At 51.4% G+C, this 25,722-nt stretch overlaps 1 protein-coding gene across 10 annotated transcripts in view; it reads right to left on the bottom strand.

Moving 5' to 3' along the window:
* The window catches only part of MAP4K4 (mitogen-activated protein kinase kinase kinase kinase 4), a 133,746-nt gene extending 110,178 nt beyond the window's left edge, over positions 1-23,568 (bottom strand). For 6 of the 10 annotated variants that reach the window (XM_072031169.1, XM_027445843.3, XM_027445858.3 and 3 more), the window contains exons 1-2: positions 23,252-23,553; positions 22,842-22,907 (exon numbers count right to left, since the gene is read on the bottom strand). In XM_072031169.1, the coding sequence (XP_071887270.1) occupies positions 22,842-22,907; positions 23,252-23,308 (123 nt within the window). In that variant the 5' untranslated portion in view covers positions 23,309-23,553. Of the gene's footprint in view, positions 1-22,841; positions 22,908-23,251 lie in introns of all 10 variants that reach the window. The other 4 variants (XM_027445809.3, XM_072031164.1, XM_038173234.2 and 1 more) reach the window with 1 other exon arrangement.
* Between the last annotated feature and the right edge of the window lie 2,154 nt (positions 23,569-25,722).

Genomic DNA, 25,722 nt, shown 5'->3' with positions numbered 1-25,722 from the left:
GGGAACATTTCCAGACTGTTTCTGGGATTTTGGGGGGATTTTTTTTAATTTTTTTTCTCCTGGTGCGTGTGTGTCTGCCTGCATGGGTGTTAGTCACCTTATTTATGAGGGGTAGTCATTCCTCCTACAGACAAGATCAGCGCGGGCTTTTCTCCCGCTGGTACTCCCGAGCACATCTTTCAGCGGTACGCACTGCTCTGCCCTATGAAACGGCAATTAGTAAGCCCGGGAGGGGAGGGCAGCGCTTAACCAAAGCCAGCTTTGCGAAATTTTGAGCAGAAACTCCACAAAGGTCAGGTATCAGAGAGGCACATCACAACACGCTGCTGGAAATCAGATACAGTGAGACAGAAACCCGTGTGCAAGAGCACACACGGGCTCACAAATGACAGGCGGCAGGAGGAACCTCACTCCAACAGGTCCTTTTTTTTGCTTGCTTTCCTTTCGGTAGTATCACGGCTACGTCACCATCTACAGTGACTGCATTGTGAAACAATCCACTCTAGGAGATACGTCTGAGAGAGGCAAGCCAAAAGTGATGCCAAGGATGCCTTAAGCGAAGTCGGTGCAGCAGATCAGAAACCTTGACTTTAAAGAAAACACCGGGGCTGTGTTTCTAGGAATGTAAATGAGACACCTGCACATCCAGCAAAATGGGAGCATCTCAAAAATATGAAGAAAGAGGGAAGCTCACCCGCTTGAATATCCGATGCAATATTCAACGAAATAGCAACCGTTTGGTGAAAACCAAGTCATGCTCAGGGTCAGGAGCCTGAAGCCCTCGTGCTCCTCTCCCTGAGCTTTGCCAGACCTTCCAGGGATCACCCTGGGGGCTACCAGACCTTGCGTGCTGCCCTGGGTGATATCAGGCTGCAAATGGGCACGTTTTCATGTCCTGATGGGATTTGGGCTGTAGGATTGGTGCTTTTTTTTTTTTTTTACCGGGTGAGCCATCTGACACGGGTGAGAAGCCTCACCATTCAACCTGTGCGCGAGGTTAAGAGCCGAGTTAAACTGCACAGTATTTATGAAACACTGCGGGAAGAAAATCGATAGCAGCGCGTTTAGAGCCATTGTTCATGGTCTCGTACACAAAGCTTTTGCCACTGCCAGGCTGTGCGATCACGCCAGTAGTCTCCATTTATGCCTTGTGCTCCCCAAAACACTATGTAGTCAAATTTAATCCTAGAAAAACAAATCAGGAATTTTTTTCACACCCAGGTGGCACACAAACTCCTTTACCTCCTGTCTAATGAATACTATGCTATCCTCCTGGTACGTAATCCAGTATCTGGCACTTGGCTATCTAATACGTTTTCAAAGCTGATGGTAAAAACAGAAAAATACCTAGATAATTTGTCAAGTTTTTCCCATACCGTCAAAACCCACAACCCACACACCTTTTCCTGCAGCTCTGAGGCTCACCTGCTTAGAGCTTAAATAACAAAAAGGTACGCAGGTCTCAGGTGGGGAAAAGGGGGATGTCAGAAAAAGCCCAAACGGTGTCTGCAGCTTTCCTGTTTTGCTTTCACCTCCAGCGATTACTCATCCCCACAGCAGGAATCCAGAATCTGCCCTTTCCTGCATACGCTTGTCCTCCTCTTGCCTTCAGTCCCACCCACCTGCCACTCGCTCAGCTGCGCACCTGAGGGATGTTTGGTTTGCACGGGGGGGGGGAAAAACAGTAAACAGGAGGAGGGAGCATCCCCAGTTCAAACAAATAAAAGGGCTCCGCGGCCAAAATACGATCTCAGTGAAAAACCTGTAAAGAACGTCGCACGCCCTTGCCACGGCCCCGGGGTAAAGCGCAATTATATTCCAGTTTTCTGATGTGGGTTTTGCATGTTGATTTAATCTCCCGTCAAGAAACAACAACAACAATAACAACAACAACAAAAAAGTGAATTTGGTATTGCGTTGGCTGGGACATCCGCTACCCCACACAGGGCAGGATGGGGAAGAGGGAGCAGATCTTCCTAGGGTTCTTGGAAGGGGGCAGAGAAGGTAACACCTAGCTAGATTCGGGGTTGGCCTTGCTCTGGCACGGCCTGCACGGTGTTTGCTCTGAAGCATTAGGGTGCCATGGAACAGGAACACCCCATTTCTAAACGAAACTCAAAGTGTGAACCGATATGGGGGAGGTGGGGTGAGATAACAAGGTTGGTGAGGGGTCTGGAGAACAAGTCCTACGAGGAGCGGCTGAGGGAGCTGGGCTTGTTCAGCCTGGAGAAAAGGAGGCTCAGGGACGACCTTGTCGCTCTCTACAGGTACCTTAAAGGAGGCTGTAGTGAGGTGGGGGTTGGCCTGTTCTCCCACGTGCCTGGTGACAGGACGAGGGGAAACGGGCTAAAGTTGTGCCAGGGGAGGTTTAGGTTGGATGTTAGGAAGAACTTCTTTACCGAAAGGGTTGTGAGGCATTGGGATGGGCTGCCCAGGGAAGTGGTGGAGTCACCATCCCTGGAGGTCTTTAAAAGACGTTTAGATGTAGAGCTTAGGGATATGGTTTAGTGGGGACTGTTAGTGTTAGGTCAGAGGTTGGACTCGATGATCTTGAGGTCTCTTCCAACCTAGCTGAATCTGAGATCACTGCAGGGTGCTCCCAATCCCAGCCCAAGAGCCATTTCTTTGGGCTGAGCAGCCCCCTGTGGAGCGAGGCCTAGACGTTTATCTTCTCGGCACAGGTGAAACCACAGGGGCTTCCCTGCCACACTTCAGCCTGAGGTTTTTAACAGAGTTTCGTGTACTTTCTAGCTCGAAAGCTGGCAGCAGGCCCCAGCAGAAGGTGCTCAGGGCCACGTCCACACGCGGAGCACCCCGCCAAGGCAGCTGGGCCCGCGACGCACACTCAGAGGCGGGGGAGCTGCACGGGCAGAGCCCCGCTCCTGCTGGGTGTGTGCCATCGGGGCCGGCCCCGGGCGAGATACGAGCCCTGCACGGCTCTGCCAGCACACCCATGCCAGCTGGGCACCATCCCCTTTCCCTCACACCCTGCAACACCCACAGCACAGTCAAGGCCCGGCGCTATTCCCACCCTGGACCGGGTACCAGCAAGCGGCCGCCTGTCCCCACGTTGGCCGGGGCTGCAGTGGGCAGATAACCTGTTTTGAAGTAATAAATACATAAAGAAAGCGCAGATTTGAACCAGCAGAGTGAGTTCGTGTTGCGAGGACTCAGCACTTCCAACGAGGTATTAGAAGGCCCTAACACCAGCTTTCGCAAATTGTCAATCTCCAGTTTCCCAAGCGCTTGTTTCGACAGCGGGGCCAAGCCCAGCATCCCTCCTCCCTCCAGCCTGGGGCTGCTGCTTGCGGCTCCAACCCCACAAGGGTAAAAATAAAACCCTAGAGGAAAAACTAAACACGAGCCCAAGAGCAGACAACCTCATTTTGCAGTGAATGTCTCACAAAGTGAATTTTCGCCATGCTTGCCCTCTTCTAAGCCTGTTTAGATCGCCCCGATTCGCCCAGGGCGACTATGTAAGTCGCAGCTCCAAGCTTGCACGGAAATAAGGTAACAGTGTGCTGCTTCTCGGGAACGCATTAATGATTTGATCCTTACTAGACCACGTTCCTGTAGGGTTTTTGCAGGTTTGAAAACTTCAGCTGTTTCCAAGGAAGAGAGAGCTGGAACAACCGGAATGCAAAGACGGCGAGAGGACAGGAAGCTGTGGACGGGCACGTAGGCGCTGAGCGCAGTGGCTGATCGCAGCAGAGGGCACGCTGTTTGTGAAATAAGCACGCAATCTATTCTTATAATCACACCCGGAGTTTATAATGCTGAAAACCCCACACGGATAAACAAACAAACAATCTCATCAGCCCGAGACCCAGACGCCCGGCTCTCCCAGCCAAATCAGCCGGGAGAGGATTTGCATATCTAAGGAAGAGCTGAATGCTTGAGTTGGTATCGTACTGGAGCTCCCAGAGCCAGTTGGTCTGAACCAGCACGTCCCCAGCACAGTGCCCTTTGCACCTCACCTACCAGCTGTGAAATCCTCCTCCTCCTCCTCCTCGTCTGCACAAAGCCACCCGAGCTGGTGAAATTACAGGGGGAGAGGGAGGGAGCACATCTGTCCCAATACAGGGCATCCAACTTCAGCCAGTCACCTCCTGATCGGGGTCTAAGACGGGTCAGATGAATCACCCTGAAGTGTTTATCCCTCTCTCAGCTCTAAGAGGAACAACGTCTGAGTAAATAGGTGAGCCGGAGACATTAATTGCAGACGTCTTGACTTTCAGAAGTGAGAAGGATCTGCACCTAAGGTGCCAAAATTACACCATCGTGCTTAGCAAAATAAGATCCAAAGAAAGGAAGGCCAGGAGAAATAAACCACTGGCTCTTTATAGGATGAAAAGGCATACAAATACACCAAGCAGGTATGATTTTTTTTTTCCATATTCCTTCAGTTTCCACCTTTTCCCTGTACTAAGTGCAAACACTCTGGGAAACTACCAGATTTCACCGGAACTTCACAAGCATCGCACCTCTGTGTTCAGCTCTGTTTCAGTGGGTCAAAAACCTGTATCCGTGACTCCCATTAAGGTACAGAGCACGTCACAAAAATAGCCACATTTAAATAAGCACGGTTGTGTAACATCCAGCAGAGCTCCCATACAGCCTGGCTTATTCTTGCTAGCCTGGATAGAAGGGGCAGGTTATAATTACATTAGGAAACCTCTTCTTTAACCCTGAGAGAGAGCTAGAGAAGGTAAACCCTGTCAATATCTCGGCTTTCTCTTCTGTTTTTCTGTTTTGCCTCCGCTGTCAATAAAGGCAGAAATGTGTATCGCAGCACTTAAGCCAGCCCATAATTCACGGCAGCATCCCGAGCTGCTTAGTTCTGTTGTATAATCAGGTCTCCTTGATGCAGCAGGGGACTGCTGTGCAGGCACCGGGAACTCACTGTGCCACTTTCACCATAAGCTGTATTAGACAGGATCCTTTTTCACCTTTATCAACCTGATTGAGCCTTGCATAAACCTACTGATTGAGACAGGGACTAACGATGAATACACGCACATATGTGTCCAAGAGAGAGGGAGGGCAAAAATGTTAGAATCCTGATTTTAAAGCAGCTAGCAGCCTGCCAGAGCAGTTAGCATTCTCTTTAATATGTTAACATGCATGATTTATGTTATTCTGATGTGCAAAACACACACGGTTCTCTCGTACCCTGAAAAATTCATGTTAACTACACAGAGACCAAGCAGCAATACAGCAGTGAGAGCTCTTAGTCAGGAGTTGCATGAAATGCCTGAATAGGAATATTCCACACGTGGCTTTAATCCCACACAATAATCCCACCCCTTTGCATGACATCCACTTTTCTACCCTTTTTGGCTTCCTTTTGTTGTCTTACCTACTGTGGAGAGGCAAACTTTTAGTCAAAATCAGCACCTCAGAGGATTTCACCATTCAAACCCTTGGGAAGATGCTGCTCAATATCTCCAGCACCGTGGAGAATAGATAAAGCACAGGTCGAACAAGACCATTCCAGCAAACTCTGATTTGCTTTTTGCTATTTTCTAGCCCACTTGAATATTTAATCCCCATGATTTAAAAAGAAACAATTTGGGGCTCAATTTACTGCAATTTTGTAAAGGGAAAGTTTAACACAGAGACCTAATTTCTGAAAATAAGGTGTGGAACCGATGTATACAACAACTAAGCATTGTCCTGCTGAAAAACCCTACCATAGTACTTCAGTACTGTTGTGTGAATGACTTTGGGCCCACACAGCAGCCACCCTGGTGGAAACATCTCCTCTACCAACCACTGACCTTCCTGAATCAAATTTTAAAGCACAAAACCCAGAGCCCGGCTCCTAACTGAGGTTCAGCAGCCACTGAAGGTCACCCCGGTGCGGTCCTGGGCTCAGCCCAGCAAAACTTGAGGACAGCTGGAATAGAAAGAGTGACAATAACCTGAAACCACTGCTGGTCCTCAATCCCTGACTTAAGCGATTTCGGGCAAACAACAGCTCAGCATTTTCTGAGTTTCTACCATCTACCAACAAAGGCTAAGCCAAGGCAACAGCCTCCTTAGGAAAACAGTTACAAAGCCTTCCCCCAGTTTAGCATTTTTAATTTCTGTTTAAGGTGATTAGATCCGAGATTTGGAAGTTGGGCAGACCATGAGATGAAAAGGCAAGCATGAGGCTCCAGGTCAGGATTAACCCCGGTGGCAGCACGTCAAGGTAAAGGAGTTCATTTTCAAAGCAGCAATCTCCCTCGGAGCAGGCAGCTTAAAGCCAGTGCCTGGCATTTCTGTTTTCTCATTATCGCTTCCTCTGAGGTACAACAGTTTAGAAGGAAAAAGGAAACAAAGCAACACTTCATCACCATATACCCATAATACGGCACACCCAGTTCTTGCCCAACTAAAAACACCTCTGAAGCTTTTCCTGATAAGCCAAGTAAAGCAGGCAACAGAAACACCGTGGGGATGTGCTTCTGAGGATGGGGAAGTGGAGAAATATCCCTAACAGTCACCACAGTGTTCCTTGATTTTTCCCGCGAAAGGAAATGATTTGGTCCTTAGCTGATATACAAGAGACGGTTTGGACTTGTAACCTACTGGCAAGCCTGATAAAGGAGGCAAACAAGCTTTGTGTTCTCATTGAGCGCGGTATTTACAGAAGAATTTGGCTCCTTCTGTCCCTCAGTCCTTCGCTGGGGGCAGACTGGCACCTCCCAGCACGAATGTCTCCATTCAGTGCTGAGTGGGGGTGCTGAGGCACCTTTTTCCTGAAATTTTGCAGCCCAGGCCCCAGCAGCCCGCAGGGCTTTGACAGAAGGGCACATCGGGCAGGAAACCTGGGATCAGAGAGTCCACAGAGCGCTGGCTGAGACCTTAAAAAAAAAGGATTTTGTGAGTAATTCGACCTTGACTGGTTGCACACCCATCCGAGGGCTTGGCGCAGTGCGGTCAAAGCGGTTGCTGGATGAGTCTTATCAAGATCAAATTGGCACCGCTGAACTCTGCCTGAGAGCGAGGGCAGCACTGGGCTGGCATGGGCATCACTTCTCGCAGCTCCTGCAGAAGGAAGTTAAACGTGCCAATCACGGCCCCGCCGGGCACCAAACCACAACCAGACACAAGGTTTGCAAAGACCACCTGCAGAAAGAGCTCACACCCATGCACGCATCTGCATTAAAATAAAGCCAAACCTGATGCAAACAGCTGGACGCCGCGTTTTAAAAGCTTATCGGGGGAGTGTAGCCAAGTTGACGGGGCCTCCACAGGAGGAGGACGTGCTTCTCAGGGGGATCCCTGTGAGGCTGGGCTGACACTGCCTTCTCGGAGGAAAAGGAGAGCTTGCTGGAGCAATTTGCTTAATGCCGCATCTATTTTAAGAGCGGTGACCCAGATCTTTGTTTTGTCAGCAGATGACTTGTATAACAGAGATGAATTGACAAGGAGTTCAACCAGCGTTGGGCAACGCCAAGGTGCTGACAAGCACCGGCAGGTGACGGAGGAAGGTGGCACCACCGGGCTCTTCCACCTGAGCTGCAGCTTCCCAACCTGCCGGCAGCCCGAGGGTCGCCTGTGGCCAGCTTAAAATCTGCCACGGGTATCACCTTATCAGCTGTGTGACCAAACCCACGGGGTAAGCACCACTCAGGCCACCACCACCACCAGGAAGAGCTGCAGAGACGTTCAGGCCGGGCCAGGATGGCGAGGCGCTTGCCTGGTCTTGAGCACACATTTTTATTAGGGTTGATGAATACGCAACTGAGCTCTTGGCAAACAGAGAGGAGCCACTTCACCCAGGCCCCAAGACACAGGGAAATGAGGGCTGTTAGCAGGCAGCTTGGAAAGACAGAGCCAGTCAGGTGGCTGGTATTAGATTTTCTGTCTGCTAAGGCCTTTTGTTTCAGCTGTCTCCAGCATTTCTTAAATACCTACAACCTTATGGAAAACAGACTGGGGAAAGATTAATTTCCCACGTATCAGATACTCTGAAGGACGGGGCATCCAAAGCTCAGATGTCATTGTGGGGAATAAAATTGCAGAAAACATCTCCAGAGAGGGGCTTAACAGGGTATGGGGAAGGTCTCTCAGGAGACAAACAACCACAGATCTGCTTAAAACACGGGCAAGACTGCAAGCCAGCCCCCAGCCTGCACCCCGAGCTGGGTAAAAGTATTTTTAGCAGCCCTGCTCTGCCCAGGGACATGCTGATTCCTCACAACAAAACTTTCTGCCCGGCACACCAATGCTTACAAAACATTTTTTTTTTTTACCCTCCACAGTCCAGAGCCTGCTGGACCAAAGCACGAATGCTAAAGCAGCAGCAAGAACAGACTGCCTGAAACAGCAACGAGCAACTGCTTATGGTGTTTGTTTTTTTCTCCTTGACCTCCCTCTGCATTTGGCATATCCTGAACACCACCACATTGCCTGGGGTAAATTACAACGTGGGGACACCGTGGGTGCATCTGGTAGCAGAAATCACCTGAGTGCACGGCTCCCTGGGAAGATGAGCTGATGCAAAGGCTGGAAACGCGACCAGGCTGCTGCTCAGTGCCGAGCAGGTGAAAGCTGCGACCTTTGCTCCGCCGGCAGCCGAGGAGAAAGCAAACAGGCTCGGCAGCTACATGCAAACACCCTCCAACTACACCTCCGTGGGAGAGGAACAGCCAGAACCCTGCAGAAAAGGGCATCAAACTCTTCCTAAGCTGAAAAAAAAAATGAAATAACCACTAAATCACCGTGGGGGCAGAAAAAAAAGGCGGGATGAAGAAAACCGTCGGGATCCTGAAGGCTTAAAAATCAGAAGTAATTAAAAGGCAGCGGAATTCGAGTCTACTACAGATTTATCAAATATTTAATGCAGAAAACCCTGAAGCATGCCACTGTCACCCGAGCTTGAGAGAGATGTGCTTCTCTCCTTGCATACAGCTTAATCTGCTCCCAGGGTGCATTTCTTTGCTCGGTAATTTCGGTTTAAACAGAAATGGACTGAAGATGTATATTTTAGCTAAAGGACTCCTGCTCAGCACCACTTATCGGTGACACAAGGCGCCTCTTTTCAGAGCACGCCCTTTCATCCTCCTGCTGCCTCCACGTGAAGCTCCAGCAGTGCAATGCCCCCACAGCGCCCCATCCCCCTGCCCTGATCTGCAACCAGTCCCCTCACCGAGAGCATCAACCACAGCAGGTTAAATTCAGCGGCGCAGGACAAACAGGATCCCCATCCAAGGGCAAAACCCTTTTGAGTTTGCTCTGGCAATCCAAACAGAGGGGTCGAGCTGGAAACGCGCCCTTTCATTTCAAATGTAAACTCTGCCCAAGAACGTGACCCGTTTGCAGTGAGGGAAGTGAACCCCAAGTACCTGAGCACCTACATTACGTCTGAATTTGTTATATAGGAGCAAAATGATTAAAATGATTAGCAATGATCAGAACCCTTTGTCTAGTTGGTGCCTTAAAGAGGCCAGCACCAGACCCTTCAAGAAACAGCTGTGCCCCCTTGCCTGGGCTTCCTGCTATTTTTCACCCAGTTCTTTCTCCAAGAAACTCAAAGTCCCACGGTAGCCACGTAACAGCCCACACCTTCCACGAATGCCTTTTCAGCCTACAGCAGCGTACAGACACACACCACACCCGAACGATTTTCCTCGGGGATCAGCACAGCTCCTCAACAAATGAATCTCTGCGTCCAGATGGTGCTCTCCACAGAAACTCCTCTAAGTACCTCCTAATACCTAAAAAACAGACTTGGCTCAATCCGCCCACAACTGTCACCTCCTTGCAGAGCAAGGGCTGGGGGGAAGGAGGTAATCTTAAAAAAAACAGCTTGAGCAATAGATGCTATCATGTTTTTCCTGAGAAAAGGCTATGTGAATACGCTCAATGTTGCAGACAATGGAGTAGGAGAGTTGTGATCTTCATAATTTGTTGCTGGCCACTACCAGGGGGGTGACTGCAATATTATCCAGCACTGGAAGGACTGAATGAAGATACAATAGCAATTAGCACACATAGTGTTGGACAGGGGATGGACATCAGCTTATTATTCTTCATCCCCCACTGCTCGCAACGTGGCACAAGCTCATTCACACCCTTCTACGTGCCTAAATTCATCCACACTGCAAGGAAAACCTGGAAAACTAATTTCACTTCACCTGGCAAACCCAGCAGGCCGGTGCACTGTGAGTACCGAAGCCCAGCATCGCCTGCAGCTCTGCCAGCTGCTTGCCTCGGGATGCCCTGCCCACATTTGTGGGGCCAAACAGAACCAGCAACAACAACAGGGGCAAAGCTGCAGGCTCAGGGGGCTCATAGAGCCACCCGGCACTTCTTTATACATAAAGGAGCTGAGCATTCAGAAGTTGCATCAAATTTTGGAGAGCCAGAAGCACTGAAATGGTTTAAAACAGAGCAGTCAAAGCGGGGCAGGGGGTGCTGGTAAAGTGCACGTGCTGCACTTTAGTACACTCCAGAGAAGGTTATTCAAAATTCGTTGTATTGAAATATAAAGCAGCCCTCCCTGGTTTTATCCTCCTGACAAGACGTCTTTTTCACCTGCCACACCCAGCCTGAGAACAAGAATCAGCTGAGCTACAGAGGATCCAGCTCAGCAACGCAAACGTTTTCCTCCCCTGAATAAAATTAACAGCCACCTCCAGCTTAGAAAGAGATGCCTTAAACAAACAGCTGCATCAGAATCAGCAGTGAAATGCCTTGAGAGCTTCTGCTGCAGCCCACACTCTGAAAAGTCATGACTGGGTTCATTTTCATAAGTCTGAAGACATAAGAAAGCGAAATGTTTTGCTAAAATTTGTTCTGCATATGCGTAAGAAAGCTCCCCTCTAGAAATGCTTTTTTGCAGAAGCAGGCAGAGAAGCAGCTTGAAGCCTTTCTCTCTGCAAAAGAGCAGACTGATTGCAGAGGTAGGGCTGGAGGCTGAAAAGGGCAGTCCGGAGCTAACTAGGTCCGGTGTTTTGGGTTTGTTTTCACATCTAGAGTTTCCCAGAAGTCTGCAAGACACCTGCCCTAAACACCCATCCACAAACTGGTTTAAAAAAATCCTTTGTTCCCGCTCGGCACTAGCACTACCATCAGACAGCTTTGTTTAAATAAATAAATAAATAAATAAGCACCCCCAAAAGTCTGCCCGGTGATTCACAAGCAGCTTGTATTTCAGCAGTGGATGCAAACGGTGCCGAACTGAGTCCACAGGACTGCTTCGTCTGGCACCAGTCCCAACAAGCTGCGATTCCTTTCCACAAGCCATCGCTGGTTTGCATCGTGGGGGCAGAGCAAAGGTGAGGGGTTGATGGTGAGCTTGTTTTTCGGCAGGGAAGGCCGGCGGTGCCCGTAGCAGGCGAGCCGCGCAGCATCGCAGCCCAGCCTTTTGTCCTGCTGCTGTGCCGCCTTGCCTCCCCTCCTCCCCCAAAATCGCGAAAACAAAGGACAGCTCGAGACCGAGGGATCTGGGGTTTGGTTTATTACATGCTTAACGGAGCACTGAATTGCTGGTGGTTATTGCCTGCTTTAACTGCTTTCCTTAAAAGAGAAACATGAGTAAACAAGCATGTGTCATGAAAAAGCCCCTATTCAAACAGGAGCTGACAAGAGAAAGAACATCCACGTTTTACAGCTGCTCCTCAACAGTTTTGCAGGCAGGCACCAGCTGAGATGGCAGCAGAGACGCATGCAGAGAAACCCCCAGCTCGTCCCCCACCAGCTCGGGGGGCTCGTCGAGCCCTGGATTTATGGCCCGAGGTCAGCACACACTCAGGGCTCGAGGCTTAAACTGCAGGGACTTAGCGTGTGCCAGGGGCAGCCTGACTTGTCTAGACAAAGACTTTTGATGCCCTCCAATCAGCACCAGAAACCTTTGCCCTGAAGCCCTTGGAGAGAACATCCCCAGCCCCATCCCGCCACCCCTCGCCTGAGGAGCCCAAGGCCTGAACCCAAGGCCTGAGTCCTCCAGCAGCGAGGACAAAGGCCACAGTGACCCCCCCAGCCTAAATTCGGTGACAGACACTGCCATCCGACCCCTGTGGGAGCAGGAGACCGTGCTCCTTCACTTTTTGGCTCAGCTGGCAGGCAAAAACTGTGACCCCACTGTCCCTCCACACAGGCTGACAGCGCCGCGGGCGGGCTGGGCCTGAGGCCTGGCGCAGGTTTTCCCAATCCCCATTAAAGAAGGGGTTTGTTTAATGGGCTTTCTCTCGGAGAAAGCACAGGTAAGAGAAGAGCAGCCAGGTTTATCGCTCCTCTCTACCTAATCACCTATTTTGGTGAAACTTGTAAGGTTTTTAGGCCTCCACCCCATACCAAGTCACCAGCTCAAGTCAGCCCAGAGGTTGAAAAATTGTGGAGGACAGGCTAAAAGTGACCGAGCCTCACTTCTTCAGAAAGCCAGGGTAAAAAGAAACCGCAAGAAAAAAGATCTAAAGGAGGTGCAGAATGCATGTGGAGAAACACATTAATGAAAAAACAAACAAACCTCACATTGGCAGAGCTGCAGCCAGTACCAGAGGTCACATGGATTTAACTATACCCCTGCTATTTGTTAGTTACTTTTGTACCGAAAAAAGAAAAGAAAATAGAAGAAAGCCACAGACAAGCCCAGAGGAAGAAATGAAATGCAAAGGATGAGTGTAGAGTTTAGAGGAAGGGAGCAGTGCAGGAGGAACTCACCCACATCAGATGACTATGAGGGAAGGGTGAGAAGAACAAAACAAGCCACACGAAGAGAGACAAACCTCTTGAAAAGAGACAAACAGGGGAAAGAAAACTCATCCTAGGAGGAAAGATTAAATCTTTAAGACATGAGGCACTACCGAGAAGTGATATTTCTACAAATAATGCTATTTACACACCTAAACACTGCGATAAGAAGGATTACCTCTACCATACCCTTATTCTATCGCACTTGTTTTTCTCCCAAATGACATTTACGCCTCTTAAATTATGAATTCAGAGGCAGCCTGCATAATCGGTGAAGAACGTTATTCCCGCAGGCCTACCACAGCAAAAACATTCAAAACATTTCCCTCGTAACATCCAAATCGTGAAATCGAGTATTTGGGGAAGAGAAGGCTGGCTCAGGCCCTCACAAGACTTTTTCTGACATCGTGAACAAAGGTTCCCGAAACTAGGTGGTTTTGCTGATGGCTGTGATTCAGACCCGAGTCCCTAGTCATTTCAGCGTGCTGTTTTTATCATCTTTCAAAACTGTCCGTAGGCACTATTAAAAGAAACCCACAGACTCCGGCATGGCAGAGGCAAACCCAGTCTGTGCTTTGCAAAGAAACCCAGGACCGAGCATCCCTGCACAGCCCCATCCCTCTCCCACAGGAGCAGCACGGCAAGGTCAGGTTATGAGCTGGGCTCTCTGGGAAACGCTGAGAACTGCTGCTGGATACCCGGAGCACAATCTGCACACTTTAAAAAAAAAAAAAAAGGAACAGCCCTCAAAGGCGGACGAGCTATTAAGTTTTTACTAGGTGAAATGTTTACCAAAATAAATCTAGTCCTTTCCACCCTTCCTTATTATCATAACACATATGGTAACTGACATACAATTAATGGAGCTTTAAACCAGGAGTTCTTGGAAGGCAAGTACACTCTCAGCTTCTCAGCTAGCCTTGATAAAAAGCCAGCTCCTGACAAAGGGCAGCAGTGCAAGTGGCTTTATGAGATTCCCTGCTTACCGGGTACCCCCCGCTCTTACAAGGCACACCAGCCACATGCAGAGAGGTGAGGAAGGCTCTTCCAGCACCCACACAGGCAACAAGAGTTTCAGCTCCTCCTCTCTTACATGTATCCGCCCAGCAGTGAGCTGACATGAACAGTGTTGTGACATTTCAATACCCAAGGCTACTCGGTTCCTATCTGCACTCCCAAGGAGCTCTGAACTGAGGTGATGCTGTCTTTACAGACCTGACACGCAGTTCACGTTTCCTTTTCCCATCTTATCCTACCCAAGTTACAGAGACGGGGTGCTTTCAGCACAGCCCTGTGCAAGGCAAGCATCTCTCTGTAACCTGGGAAGTAACCAGATAGTTCCCAAGGTGTTTCAGAGATCTGCCTAACCTTCCCTTCTCCTTTCTGCAACAGGGAATCCTACCGCTGGGGAGCACAAAGCAAAACTCCCCTCTTAAGCTTCCCCTTTCCCACACAGCACCACAGGTACACAAAACCTACTTCCTTGTAGCATGAGAAGACGCTGACACAATCAGGTTATCCAAATGCTAGGAGGTAACAGCAGCAAAAGAAGAAGACACTGCCAAGTCACATCCTGGGTGCTACCTTGAAGGAGGCAAGGCCTTGGATCTGGTGTGCTGGTTCCCTTGCCCACTTCTCTTTTCCTTTCCCAAAACCACATAGAAAGTGCTACCACCACACCCAGCGTGTGAGGAAGCATCTCCAAACTCAGCAAGTTAAGCAGAAAGAAGTCCCGTCGATAACTAATATATTTTTATTCCTGAGGAGGAAACCAGAGCACTCTTCCATTACCTCAGAGGAAACCTAAGGAAAGGTAGCATTACTCAGGGCTGATTTACTGCCTCCAGCCATTCATAAAACCATAAAGCCAGTGACATATAAAACAAGCAGCTCATTCACAAGAGCTCTTTGATCTTAAATACAAATAAAATTAGGTCAATATTAAAGATTTTCATTCCTTGCCATATAAGACTTCCACAAAGGCTCAGGAAAGCTTTTCCCATCCATCTCTTTTAACACTCAAGTTATTTAGAAACTCACATTTCTTTCACATGACTTCAAACATGTCCTCGACAGCCACTTGTCATTGCTCCAGGATTTAACCCTTAGAAGGCACAGGACACCGTGCGAAGACTTCTCCAGGACCCCCAAGGTAAGATCAGAGAGTTTTACTTGGTTTCACGTGGAAGAAAGGAGGGAGCTAAGGGCTTAATCTGCTGAAATAAGGAGCGTGGGACAGGCTTGGGGTGCAGCATCGCCTTGCATTTTCAGTTTAGCATGCGTGATTGTGTTAGGGTGGCTTTCAAATTGTATTTGCTTTCTAAATCAACCAAGAGCTCTCATAAACAGCAGAAGGCCCCTGAAGCTATCACCGTAATGCAGTATCTGCTCATAAACGTCAATATACCAATTTTAAAGGTATTAACGCTGATGTTTAGTCATGGTAAAATATCCTAATACCTGCCCCACCTCCTGCACAGACAGCAACACAGTTAAATGGGAGCAATTCAGCTCAGGGCTTCCTGCAAAAAGGCCTCTTAAACCTATCAACCCACCGTCTGGAAGGCAGCACGCAGCGATCCTACTGCGAAACGTGGGTAAAACACACAGGGGGACCACGAGGCTCTCAGCATGAAGTCCTCCTGCTCAATGCCCAAAAACACGCAGCCCTGTCCATGGAGGGGTATTAAGAGACCAGGATGCCAACACCCAGAGCCCTCCCTCTCTTCAGCCAGGGCAAGCATCAAAGCTGACCTCAGCTATGGTTAAGGCAAAGAAGGGATGGTTTCTGATTAAAGCAAGGACCTTCACACCCAGAGATTTGGATCCTACCTCTGCCACACAGCATCACTTCCCCATGGTGCTTCCCTCCCACAGCCTCGCTCAGCAGCAAGGCGCGGCGGATGATTTGAGTAGCAGGGAAGAAGCACAGGAGAGCTCCGCTTCCTTCTGTGTTTGTAACGGAGATTTCCATGCAATTTCTGGTTCATTTTAACAAATGGTACAGAATATGAAATCTCAAACAGTTTGGGAATGTCTGCTGCAGCTGATGCAGGAACATGAAGGATACTGCCTCCAAAAAGAAAGTGTTAATTAGAGAAAAGATACTCGGGTTTACAACAGATTGGCATTTAAAAATAAGATTCACAACCAGATTCAATTCTACTAGGCAAGCTTGCAGCTACAGAGAAGCAATACAACGACAGAAAAAAAACAAAACAGGTTGGATGGGAAAGGATACCTTAGAGAAGAAGCACACCTTTGAAAAACACTGCTTGGATGTCAGGCACTTAATTACAGCCCTTATCAACATCATCAAAAGAGCTCGAGTATTTCTGTAATTCTGTCCTGTAAAACAGTAACCCAGAATAAATGCACTCTCTGTAACAACGTAATTTATCCAAACAGAAAAGATCCTGCTGCTTACAGCTAAGGGCAGGCAGCAGGAGCCACCCCGTGCGTGGCATGTGGCAGGGGCAGTCTGCCCAGCCTCAGACATCTACAAGACCTACATTTCAGACCCTAGGTTCCCACTACGATGAGCGGGCACAGGCAGAGTGGTGTAAATAGCGATTTACCTCATCCTAACGTTGGTGATCTCCAGAGACCATCCGCCTGACCTGCTTCTCTCCACTACGAGCTCGGATTGAGGCAAGACACTCACCGAAGAGGCAGCGGGCAGCCCACCCACGTGAGCACCTTTTAGAAACACAACCCAGGCCCAGAGCACAGGAACGAGTTGTAAATGAACAACAGGACACGTGCATCTGCAGCTCGCCCTGCTGAATGCGTTTTTCTGCCTATCAGTAAAATAACTGGAGAGACACAGCACTATCTGCTCGCGGGGAAGCACAAAAGAAATGCAATTAGAGCTTCCACTCAGGAAATACCTCGTCAGGACATTCAGACACCACTGTGCCAATTCCCCCGAGAAAAAAATAAGAAAAATAATGAGTTACCATCGTGTTCCTGGGGCCCAGACCCTTTAAGATACACAGAAACAAGCACGGGGTAAGAACACTTTACTGTAACACATTAAGGTCAAAGGACCTTGAGCTTTTCTTTCCTGGTTTTGAAAACAAAACAACCCCGAACCAGGAGATGGCTCCAAGTGCAGGGGGCAGGTTTTAGGGAGGTTTATTTTGCTTTGAGCTTACTGTTTAAATCGGAGAGGCGAACTTTTATCCGCTGTCGTCCCCCACAGCTACTCTCACAAAATCCTAGGAAGAAGCTCTTGAAACTACCGAAGCTTAGCTCAAATTGGCTGTTGTGTTTTTAAGATTTCAAGCAATCTTGAACAGCTCCAAACGCAAAAATTCCAAACAAAAAACGCGCCAGCTTTGAGGTAAACCAGCAGGAGCGGGACTCTTGTGGTGGCAGCACCCGAATGATTACCAATAATCAGATTTGTTGCAAGAATGTCGAGCTGCTGCTGCTCTTTTACCTATTTAAGTGGTGTGGTGAAGGTGATGGGGTACCAGGACCTCACCAGAAGCCCCCTGGCGCTAAGGGGGCACTCGAGGCACAGGAGGAAGGTGAAGAGTGGCCAGGGCTCACCCCGATTAGCCCAGCAGTCGCGTTGCTGATCCCAGCTGAGTGTGGACCCCTTCCAGCAGCAGCAGCAGCAGCAGCATTGCCTCCAGGACACATCTCCAGCCCGTGCAGCTCCTCCAGGCACCAGCACGAAGCCCTGAGTCCCCCCACGGAGAGTAGCTCCTATCAGCAGGCCATGGGGCAGCTCCAAAGGGAGGGGACGGGGACACAGCAGATAAGCACCACAATACCTGTAGGACTGCATCCAGGCACGGAGCCTTACCACAGCAGCTGGTTGGGTGACGAGGCAGGCTGCTCAGGGCTTGTTGGCACTTGCAGTGTCCTGTTTGAATGCCTGCAGTGACAGCAGCTACGGTGGCAGGGCAACCCAGGGAGGTGCAGCATGCCTGGGAAAGAAGCACCTCGCCAGGAGCGTTGAACCATCTCCCCCAGATGACATCCCTCATTCTGGCACACGGACACAGCCCGGCTAGGTGGGGTGAGGCAGGTCTCCTCAGCAGAAAAAGGCGTGTAAATAAACCTTCCTTCAACGTGCAGGAGTCCAAAGTGTGGCTGGCTAGCGAAAGCAGAAGGCTCCTCGATCACCATGGGTAAGACTGATCTCTTTCATAGTATCTATGTACATTTACAATGTCTTTCTACTGACAACAAAGCTGTCTTGTTCTTATATTGAGCAGTTTCCTCCATGCTGCCTTTGTTTCCCACAAGTACGCATTGCCTACTAATCCTCAGCGTTTAAGCCAGCATCTCCTTCATCGCCAGCCAGTTCCCGCTGTAAATTCACCTTCAGCCAGGCTGCTTTCCTCTGAGCCGTGTCACCGTCTCCTCCCAGCTCCGGATTTTCCCATGCGTTTGGTCTTCTGCTTGGCAGCACGATGCAAGATCGAGCAGGAGGAGGACATGGGAAAACCCTCAGGAGAAGCCAACGCCCTTCAGAAAACAGAGACCACTCCATCCGTACGTCCACCTGATCCTGATGCAAGGTCCTCTGCCAGCGTGGGCATCTCCATTCCTCACTCACTGGGCTTTCAGGCTGCCTCAGTGCTGCTTCTCCCAGCCTTCCCCATCAGCAGCAAATTAAATCCAACGCCACCGAGGTCAAATCGCAGCTCCTCGTTGCATTGAGAGCTGCAGCTTGCACTTGGCTGCAGGACAGCAAAGCCCAGGAGGGCCCAGGGACTGCTCTGTCTGCGGGGCTATCGTGTCTCCAGCCTGTAATCACTCCTCCTCCAGAAAGCAGCTCTGTCCTTGCTCTCACGCCGAAAAAAGATAACCGCAGAGGTTCTGGCTGCACTGTGATCAGTGCTATACTTTGTGACTCTGTGCGAGTTGTTTCACGCTGCATCCGAGGTAGGAAATACACTTTGACAGTAGTATCGAGATGCAATGTGCAAATCTCTGTGTTTCCAACATTCAAAGTTACCTCACAGCTCCCAAGCAGTTTGCACAGTTGATTTTTTCCCTCCCCCTTCCTGCAGCTGATTCCTTTTAGAACCAACAGCATCTTTTATTTTTGAGCCTGTGCCGATCCGAGGAACAACCAGGGACCCGTAACGCTACAAACCTGAAGTATTTGATAAGAAACCCCTTGTGCAAGGCTCTGAGATCCCCTCCCAAGTCCACGTCTCGTTCAAGTGCGTTGAATTCTTTCCACCAGCCCCAGTGGGAGCTGGACGGGGACCCAAAATAACGCCGCAGATAAGGATCTGACTGTAACTTCTGACTACAGGCAGGCTCCCATTGTGCAAGTCGCTGCTATTGAGCTTAAATACCAGCGGCAGCCAAAGGCAAGGAGAAACGCTTCTGGAGGAGCCAGAGCATACAGCCAGAAATGTGCAGCGGGGGAAAACAAAAATGCCACTTTTCTCCAAGGACAACGTATCCCGAGAGAGGAGGTACACGAACTGCCGGGCTGACATCGCGCTTGCAACAGAAAGCACCAACTGAAAGGAAAACGGCTGGAACACGATGTGTACACACAGACACACAGCAGACCACATGAGGAACGTCAGCCAGCCTGCTGGCCCAAAGATTTCATGCTAAAAAACCTACACAACGAAGGCGGGGAAACGAACACCTCTTCTAATATGGGATCCCCCTTGGGATCTTCCTACAGCAAATAATAATAATAATAATAATAATAAATCCCTAGGAGTCAGCGTAAGACTCTGGATTGCATTTTGTTACATCCATCACCTCCAAGCGCTGCACACTCCCAGCTCCCGAGTGCCAGGGCCCCTTCTAACGACATTAACAGAGGGTCCCTGCCCCAGGATTTAGCACAAGGTGCAAAAAAAAAAAAGACATTTTGACAAACAGACAGATGGACCGGGGGAGGAAGAATGAGAGGGACATGTGGTTACCCACAATTGGCAGGTTGCTTTCTTTTCTCTTTTTAATAAAAATAAATATCAGTAATCCCCACTGGCCACCTGCCTGGCTGATGTATACTTAGTTAAGAAGGATTCGAGCGATGGGAACCGATCAAAAGTTCAGCAAATTTGGGGTAAGGTTGGGTAGGGGGGGGTTAAGGGCCGCAGCTAACCACAGGACCCAGAGAAATGCCACTCTCCACTCTCGTTCCAGCCACCCTCTGGCCCTCCCTGCTTTCTCCAAGAGTCAATTCCCACTTGGGGAGAGAATCCCTGAAAAATAGGAAGGGAAGAGGAGCAGTTGGTAGGCAGTGACCTCAGCGCTCCTCGGCACAGCTTGCCCTCAGAGCGATAAGGCTGGAATTGTGTTGGTGTTTAACCAGATCATTTCAATCCACAATGAGGGCCGTTTAGCAGCCAGAGCAAGCACGGGGAGAAGGGAGAAATGAAAAAAATAATAAATAAATCTGCCGAGTTTGTGCAGAACAGCAAGCACTGGGCTGTCCCCCTGCCCCCCAATGCGGCCACCTTACAGGCCAGGCAGCAACAGGGCGTCCTCAGCGTGGGAAAACATGTACCCGAGTTTTAATTTATTTTCAAATCAGCATTTAAACGATCGCATCTTACATCATTTCCTTTTATGAGCCAGCAGCTAGACAATATGCATCATTTACATGCACTTTTGGAAGGCTGCTCCGTAAATCAACACAAGGAGCCTTCAGTGCGCGTTAACCATTGCGAGGCTCCCGGGGAGCCACCCCGGCCTGCGCTGGGGGCAACTGGGGGCATCGGCCCTAATTCTGAGCTTTCTGGTACAATCACACGAGGGCTGCTCCTGTCCTGGGGGCACACGGAGCTCATTTCGGCCCTGATTCACCCCCAGGTAACGTCTTCTTTGTCACACAGTGCTGACAAGGCTCCTTGACACACCAGCGGGGTTACGAAGATGAAAATTACGTCCGCGCTGCGGACTTGAAGCAGAGCAGCCCAAAACTTTGCATTTTCCAGCTTCGTACCCCACCGAACGGCTGAAACCCCAGAAACACGCCGCTAGACACCTCTGAGCCACCTGCAGCGAGCGCAGCCCAGGCGGAGAAAGGCCAAAACCAGCCCACGTGCTGCTCCCCAGCACCTGGAAGGAGACCCCCGACGGGGCCGGGGCACCCCCGGGATGCCGAGCGGCGAGACAAAGAGATAAGGCCGGAGATAACGTCATGCCCTCTCCCCGCGGTGGCAGGTAGCCAGCCAATCCTGCCGCCAGCGCCCGGCTGACATCAGCGCCGCTGCCGACACCGACGCCGATGCCCGCCGGTGGAAAAGGGGCTCGAGGGAGAGAGGGAGGAAGGCTTTGCCTTTTCCCTCAGCCCCTCCAAAGCCCGCCCAGGGCACACATGCAGCCTCTGGTGGCTCTGGAGGGATTTTTCCCCGGCAGCTCGGTGGCTGCGAATAGTCAAACGCTACTGCAGGGCCTACTGGCATTCCCATTTCAGAGCTGTTTTGGTTTTAAGAATAAAACCGAGCCTGAATCACGAGAAGAAAGTTATGTCCAGCCCTGCAAGGCGTCCACACCTTGTGTGCACACACATGCAAAGCAAAGACAGGGGGCACCAAGCGGCTGCGCGCATCCTGACGTTTGCACCTGCCCCCCCAGGAGGGTCTGGCAGCCTCCCCAGCCATTTCCTTCACTCCCGCCTCCAGCTACAAAGCAAGAGGAAACCGTGCTGCCACTATCAAAACTGAGAGGAAGGAGGGGGAGCCTGGTGGCACAGGCCTGGCAGAGCTGCCCCCAAAACCTCCCGGCCCTTCCGCATCCACAAGCACGTGCGCTGAGGTTTGCTCCTCCTGCAGCTTCGCCCCGAGAGCTGCCCCACGCGTCAAGGGAGCGAAATTCACAATTTCCAGGCTCAAGACAGTTAAAGCCAAGCAGGACTTTGCTACTTAAGCCGAAGCATTAGCAAGTAAGCCGTGAAACAATGTGCCAAATTGCAATAATTAACAGGAGGGGATAAAGTCACACATTCACGCCCTGCGATTTTTCCTATGAAGGGTTTGGGTGACGCAAGCTCTGGAGCAGAAGGATTGCAGGGAAAAAAAAAAAAAAAAAAGATTAAATGGTTGAGCACGGGCGGGTGGTGTCAAAGTGCAGCTCCCAACCCACTTTCGGAGCCGTGCAGGGTTTTGCAGCCCTCTGCAAAGCGGGGCAGCCTGGCCACTGCCCTGCCAGCCCCGAGATGCACGCTGCGGGGCCGGGCTGTGTCCCGAAGGCTGAGGTTCACGCCCTCAAAACAAACTGACATGTGTTTCGCTCGCAGGAGACACACCGAAGTGCTTCGGCTGCTTGCCCCAGCAGCATCTCACAGTCAGGGAAGCCTTAAAAATGACACCGCCTTCTTTATCAGCACAAAAAAAAAAAAACAAGCAGCTAGGGGTATCGAGCTCCTTTCTTTCAGTTATCTCGCCTTCCCTCTGCAAATTCTCCCTGCGTTTCTAGTTTAAGGCAAGCTCCTTCTGTCTGCGAGTATTAGGGCTGTGTGAATAATTAGTCATCCTGGGAGCTGCCACTCGCTGCAAAGTCATGCAATCTCGGGATTTGTTTGTTCCACTGACTTGCACACTGGAAAGGGGAAAAGGGAAAAAAAAAAAAAAAAAAAAAAGAAAAAAAAAAAGGAGCAAAGCCGCCGAGTTTCACACCCACATGGGCACTCTCCCGTTTCTATTTTCTAAAAGTCATCCACTCGCCGAACAGGTTATTCTGGGGATCCTCATTCTCACCAAACCAATCTTCCCCGCTTATCTGATCGCCGCCCGGCGTGGCGTGCCCCCCGCTGCCCCGCTCGCCCCGGAACCCCTTCAGCCTCGCTGCTCCGAGGGTTTTCCAGCGAGGCAGCGGGGTGACAACCCCGGGGGAGGCCGGTGCCTTTGTCTCGAGCCGCAGCAGCGGCAGCAGCTCCCCGTCAGGGCTCCCCGAGCGATTTGGGAGCAGCCCCAGGAGCTATTTCTAGGGCTCGGCCACGCTCTGACAGCGGCCACCCGGCTCGGCCTTTTCTCTGGGGGCACCCAGGGCTGCTCCATCGCTTCAGGGGCGTGCCTGGCGAGGCGCTGAAGCCCCTTTTTGCGAAGCAGGAGCCCAAGGGCCGGCCAACTCGTCACGCCAAGGCCAAGGCCACGGCTCCTGTCAGAGCCCCCTGGGCAGCGCCGGCGAGCGAGAAGCGAAATTCCGCCACAAACCTTGTAGACTTGCCCGTACGTGCCATTGCCAACCACTTCCACCAGCTCGAAAATCCCAGCGGGGTCCTAGAAAAGAGGGGAAAAGAGGGGGTAGAGGGAAGGAGAAACAAGAGCGGGGTTACATTTCGGCCGGCTGATGGCTGCTGCCACAGCCCCAGCCAGGCGTGCTGCGCTGCTGGCGGCGTGCAGCTGTTGCGCCCTGCTTCTCCCCGCACATGCCAACGCATGCAAACAAAGGAAAGCAGCCCAGGGCCGGGCTCAGCCCCCCACAAACCCTTCCAGCACCCCTCCGGGGGGCTCCCCGCACGCCCACCCGGCCCCACACGGAGCCCGACCCCGGCCCTCGACCCCCATCATGGGGGGGGGACCCCCACTCCGGGCCGCTGCCCGCCCCCAGCCCCGGAGCTCACCCGCAGGGAGGACAGGTCGATATCCACCAGACTTTTCGCAGGAGAATCGTTCGCCATTTTCCCGTCTCTTCCTTTTCTTTTCCTTGATTTTCTTTTATTTTTTTTTGTTGTTTCCTCTCGGCGTTAAATAACAGCGGCGCCCCCCCCCCCTTCTTCTTTCCTCCTCTCCTCCCCGAAAATAAAAAAAAGCCGTGAATGGCGTGGGGCTCCTCTTCTTATTTTGGTTTTTTTTGTTTCTTTTTTTTTTTTTTTTTTCCTTTTTTCTTTTATCTCCTGCCCTTCCCTTCTTCTTCACCCCAGCCCCGCCGGGTTGAAACTCTCCAGCATTGGGAGGGGTTGGCGGGGGGATGATGGATAGATGGATGGGTGGTGGGAGGAGGAGGAGGAGGGGGGGGGGAGAGGGAGGTGAAGGCAGGCGGGGAAGGGAAAGGAAGGGAAGGAGGGGAGGAAAGGGAGGGAAGGAGCCGAGGAGAGGGGGAAGGGGGTGCCTCCCGGAGGGGCTCCGAGCTCGCTGGGGGTCCCGCAGGGTCCCCGGGGCTCACACCATGGCGCGGCGGCCGGAGGAGGAGGAGGAGGAGGAAGAGGAGGAGGAAGAGGAGCGGTGCCGGGGCCGGCAGCCTGTGGTGGCAGCCTCGGGGTGCTCCCAGAGCCCGGGCATGGCCCGGCCCAGCCCGGCTCGGCTCGGTCACACCGGCAGGAGGTGGCAGCCCCGGCCCCGCTGTCGCATGTGGGGGCTGACGCCCAGCGCCGCGGCGGGGCTGGGAGAGGGCTCGGCTGTGAGGCAGACAAAGATAGCCGGGGCGGAGGGAGGGAGGCAGGGGAGGAGAAAGGAGGGAGGAGGAGAAGGAGGAGGAGAGAAAAGGGCTGCAAAATACACCAAGAGCTGAGGGAGGGAGGGAGAAAACAGCTCCCCCTTCCCTTCTCCGACAGGAAAAACCGGCGGAGAGGCGGCCGCAGCGAAGCACTGCCGGGTGAGGGCGGGCAGGGAGGCGCCAGCCACGGGCGACCCATGGGTGGCCATGGGGTGGCTCTCCCCGGGGCTGCCCTGCGCCCTCCTGCCCCAAAATCCCCCCTGGAGAACGCCCCCTGCCTCCTATGGGGCTCTGTGGGGGGAAAAAGGGAGCCCAGGCTTGGTGGCGAGCCCCCCAAAGGGCGTTGTGTCCCCTTATTCACCGCCACCGAGGCCTAGGCTAGCTGGAAATCTTTTTCCACATCATGTGGCAAAATCTCCTTCACCTCCCTCTACTTGCAACCCCAAAGGGCAGTCGCAGGGAGGTGTAAAGCTTGGCAGGCCCCGGCTGTCCTTGAGGTGCGCTCCCCGCCTGCCAGAGGCCGGGCTGTGTTTCCTGTGGGAACCAAGGTTTTCCTGTCTCCTCGGCCCCAACCGCAGCCTTGCATATACATGGCTGCGAGTATCGCAGCGACACGCTCCTCCAACAGAGAGAACCTGTTGAGCAGAAAATGCCAGGAGGAATTACCATAGCAGCTGTAATGGTGCGCTGCCTCCTGCAAAGGAAGCCGACTCGGGCCCAGACCGTGCAAATGTTTTTATTTTATTTTTTTTAGGGGAAATCACAGGAAGGCAGATGGGTTCGGATGGGCTGCACCCATCCCTGTGCGTGCACGCAGCGCTGGGATGGGGTTGAGATGCACAGTGGGTTTTAAAATCAGGTCTGCACGGAGATTTACTGTCGACGGCTTGCTCTGTGTTACGTGGCGTCTTTAACTCAGCCTCTCCGTGCACGAGAGCAGCCTCGGCAGGTCGAACCCACTGCCCGTCTGGCCCAACATCTTGTCTCCAAATGCAGCCGGTGGTGAACGCCGAGGGAAGATCACAGGAATAGTTTATCCGTCCAGCGATACTTCCCCGGGGCGTCCTCCCAGCTGCCAGCTTGCTGCTGCTCAGGGACCTCGGCAGCGTTTGATGCCCCTGCACTCAAATAGTGCGTGATGATTTTCTTCTTCCATTCAGTTGCCCGTTTCCTGGGTGAATCCATACATGCTTTTGGCTGTGACAGGGTCCTCCGGCAGTGAGTTCCCCAGGTGAACAGCTTGGTATGTTGAAGACCATTTTTGTTCAGACGCTTTGAACCGTTCTCTAGTAGTTTGCAAGAAATCCCTGCTGATTCTTGTGCTGGAAAAATAAAATGGTGATTGTGTCCTATTTATTTTCTCCTTTGCATTCATTTTTTTATAGGCTTCCGGTGTGGTCCCCTCAGTTTTTGCCCTGTAGCAAATTCTGATCTTTTTACTGATGCCATGAACAGCATCCATTTCAAACTCGCCCTCCATTGAGCCACTTCTGCTGCGTAAGCCGTCTTTTTTAGGGCAGAGGAATGGACCTCCACACCCTCTTCTTGATGTTGGGTGCCCCATGCAGTGCCGTGGCAATGCCCTAGTTTCCAGTCCTTCCCTGGTAATTCCCAATACTCCCCTTTTTCACTGTTGCTGAGTGTGGAAATGACATTTCC

This window comes from Anas platyrhynchos, chromosome 1 (assembly GCF_047663525.1).
Source record: "Anas platyrhynchos isolate ZD024472 breed Pekin duck chromosome 1, IASCAAS_PekinDuck_T2T, whole genome shotgun sequence".
Taxonomy (NCBI): Eukaryota; Metazoa; Chordata; class Aves; order Anseriformes; family Anatidae; genus Anas; species Anas platyrhynchos.
This window is presented reverse-complemented; position numbering and strand designations above follow the sequence as displayed.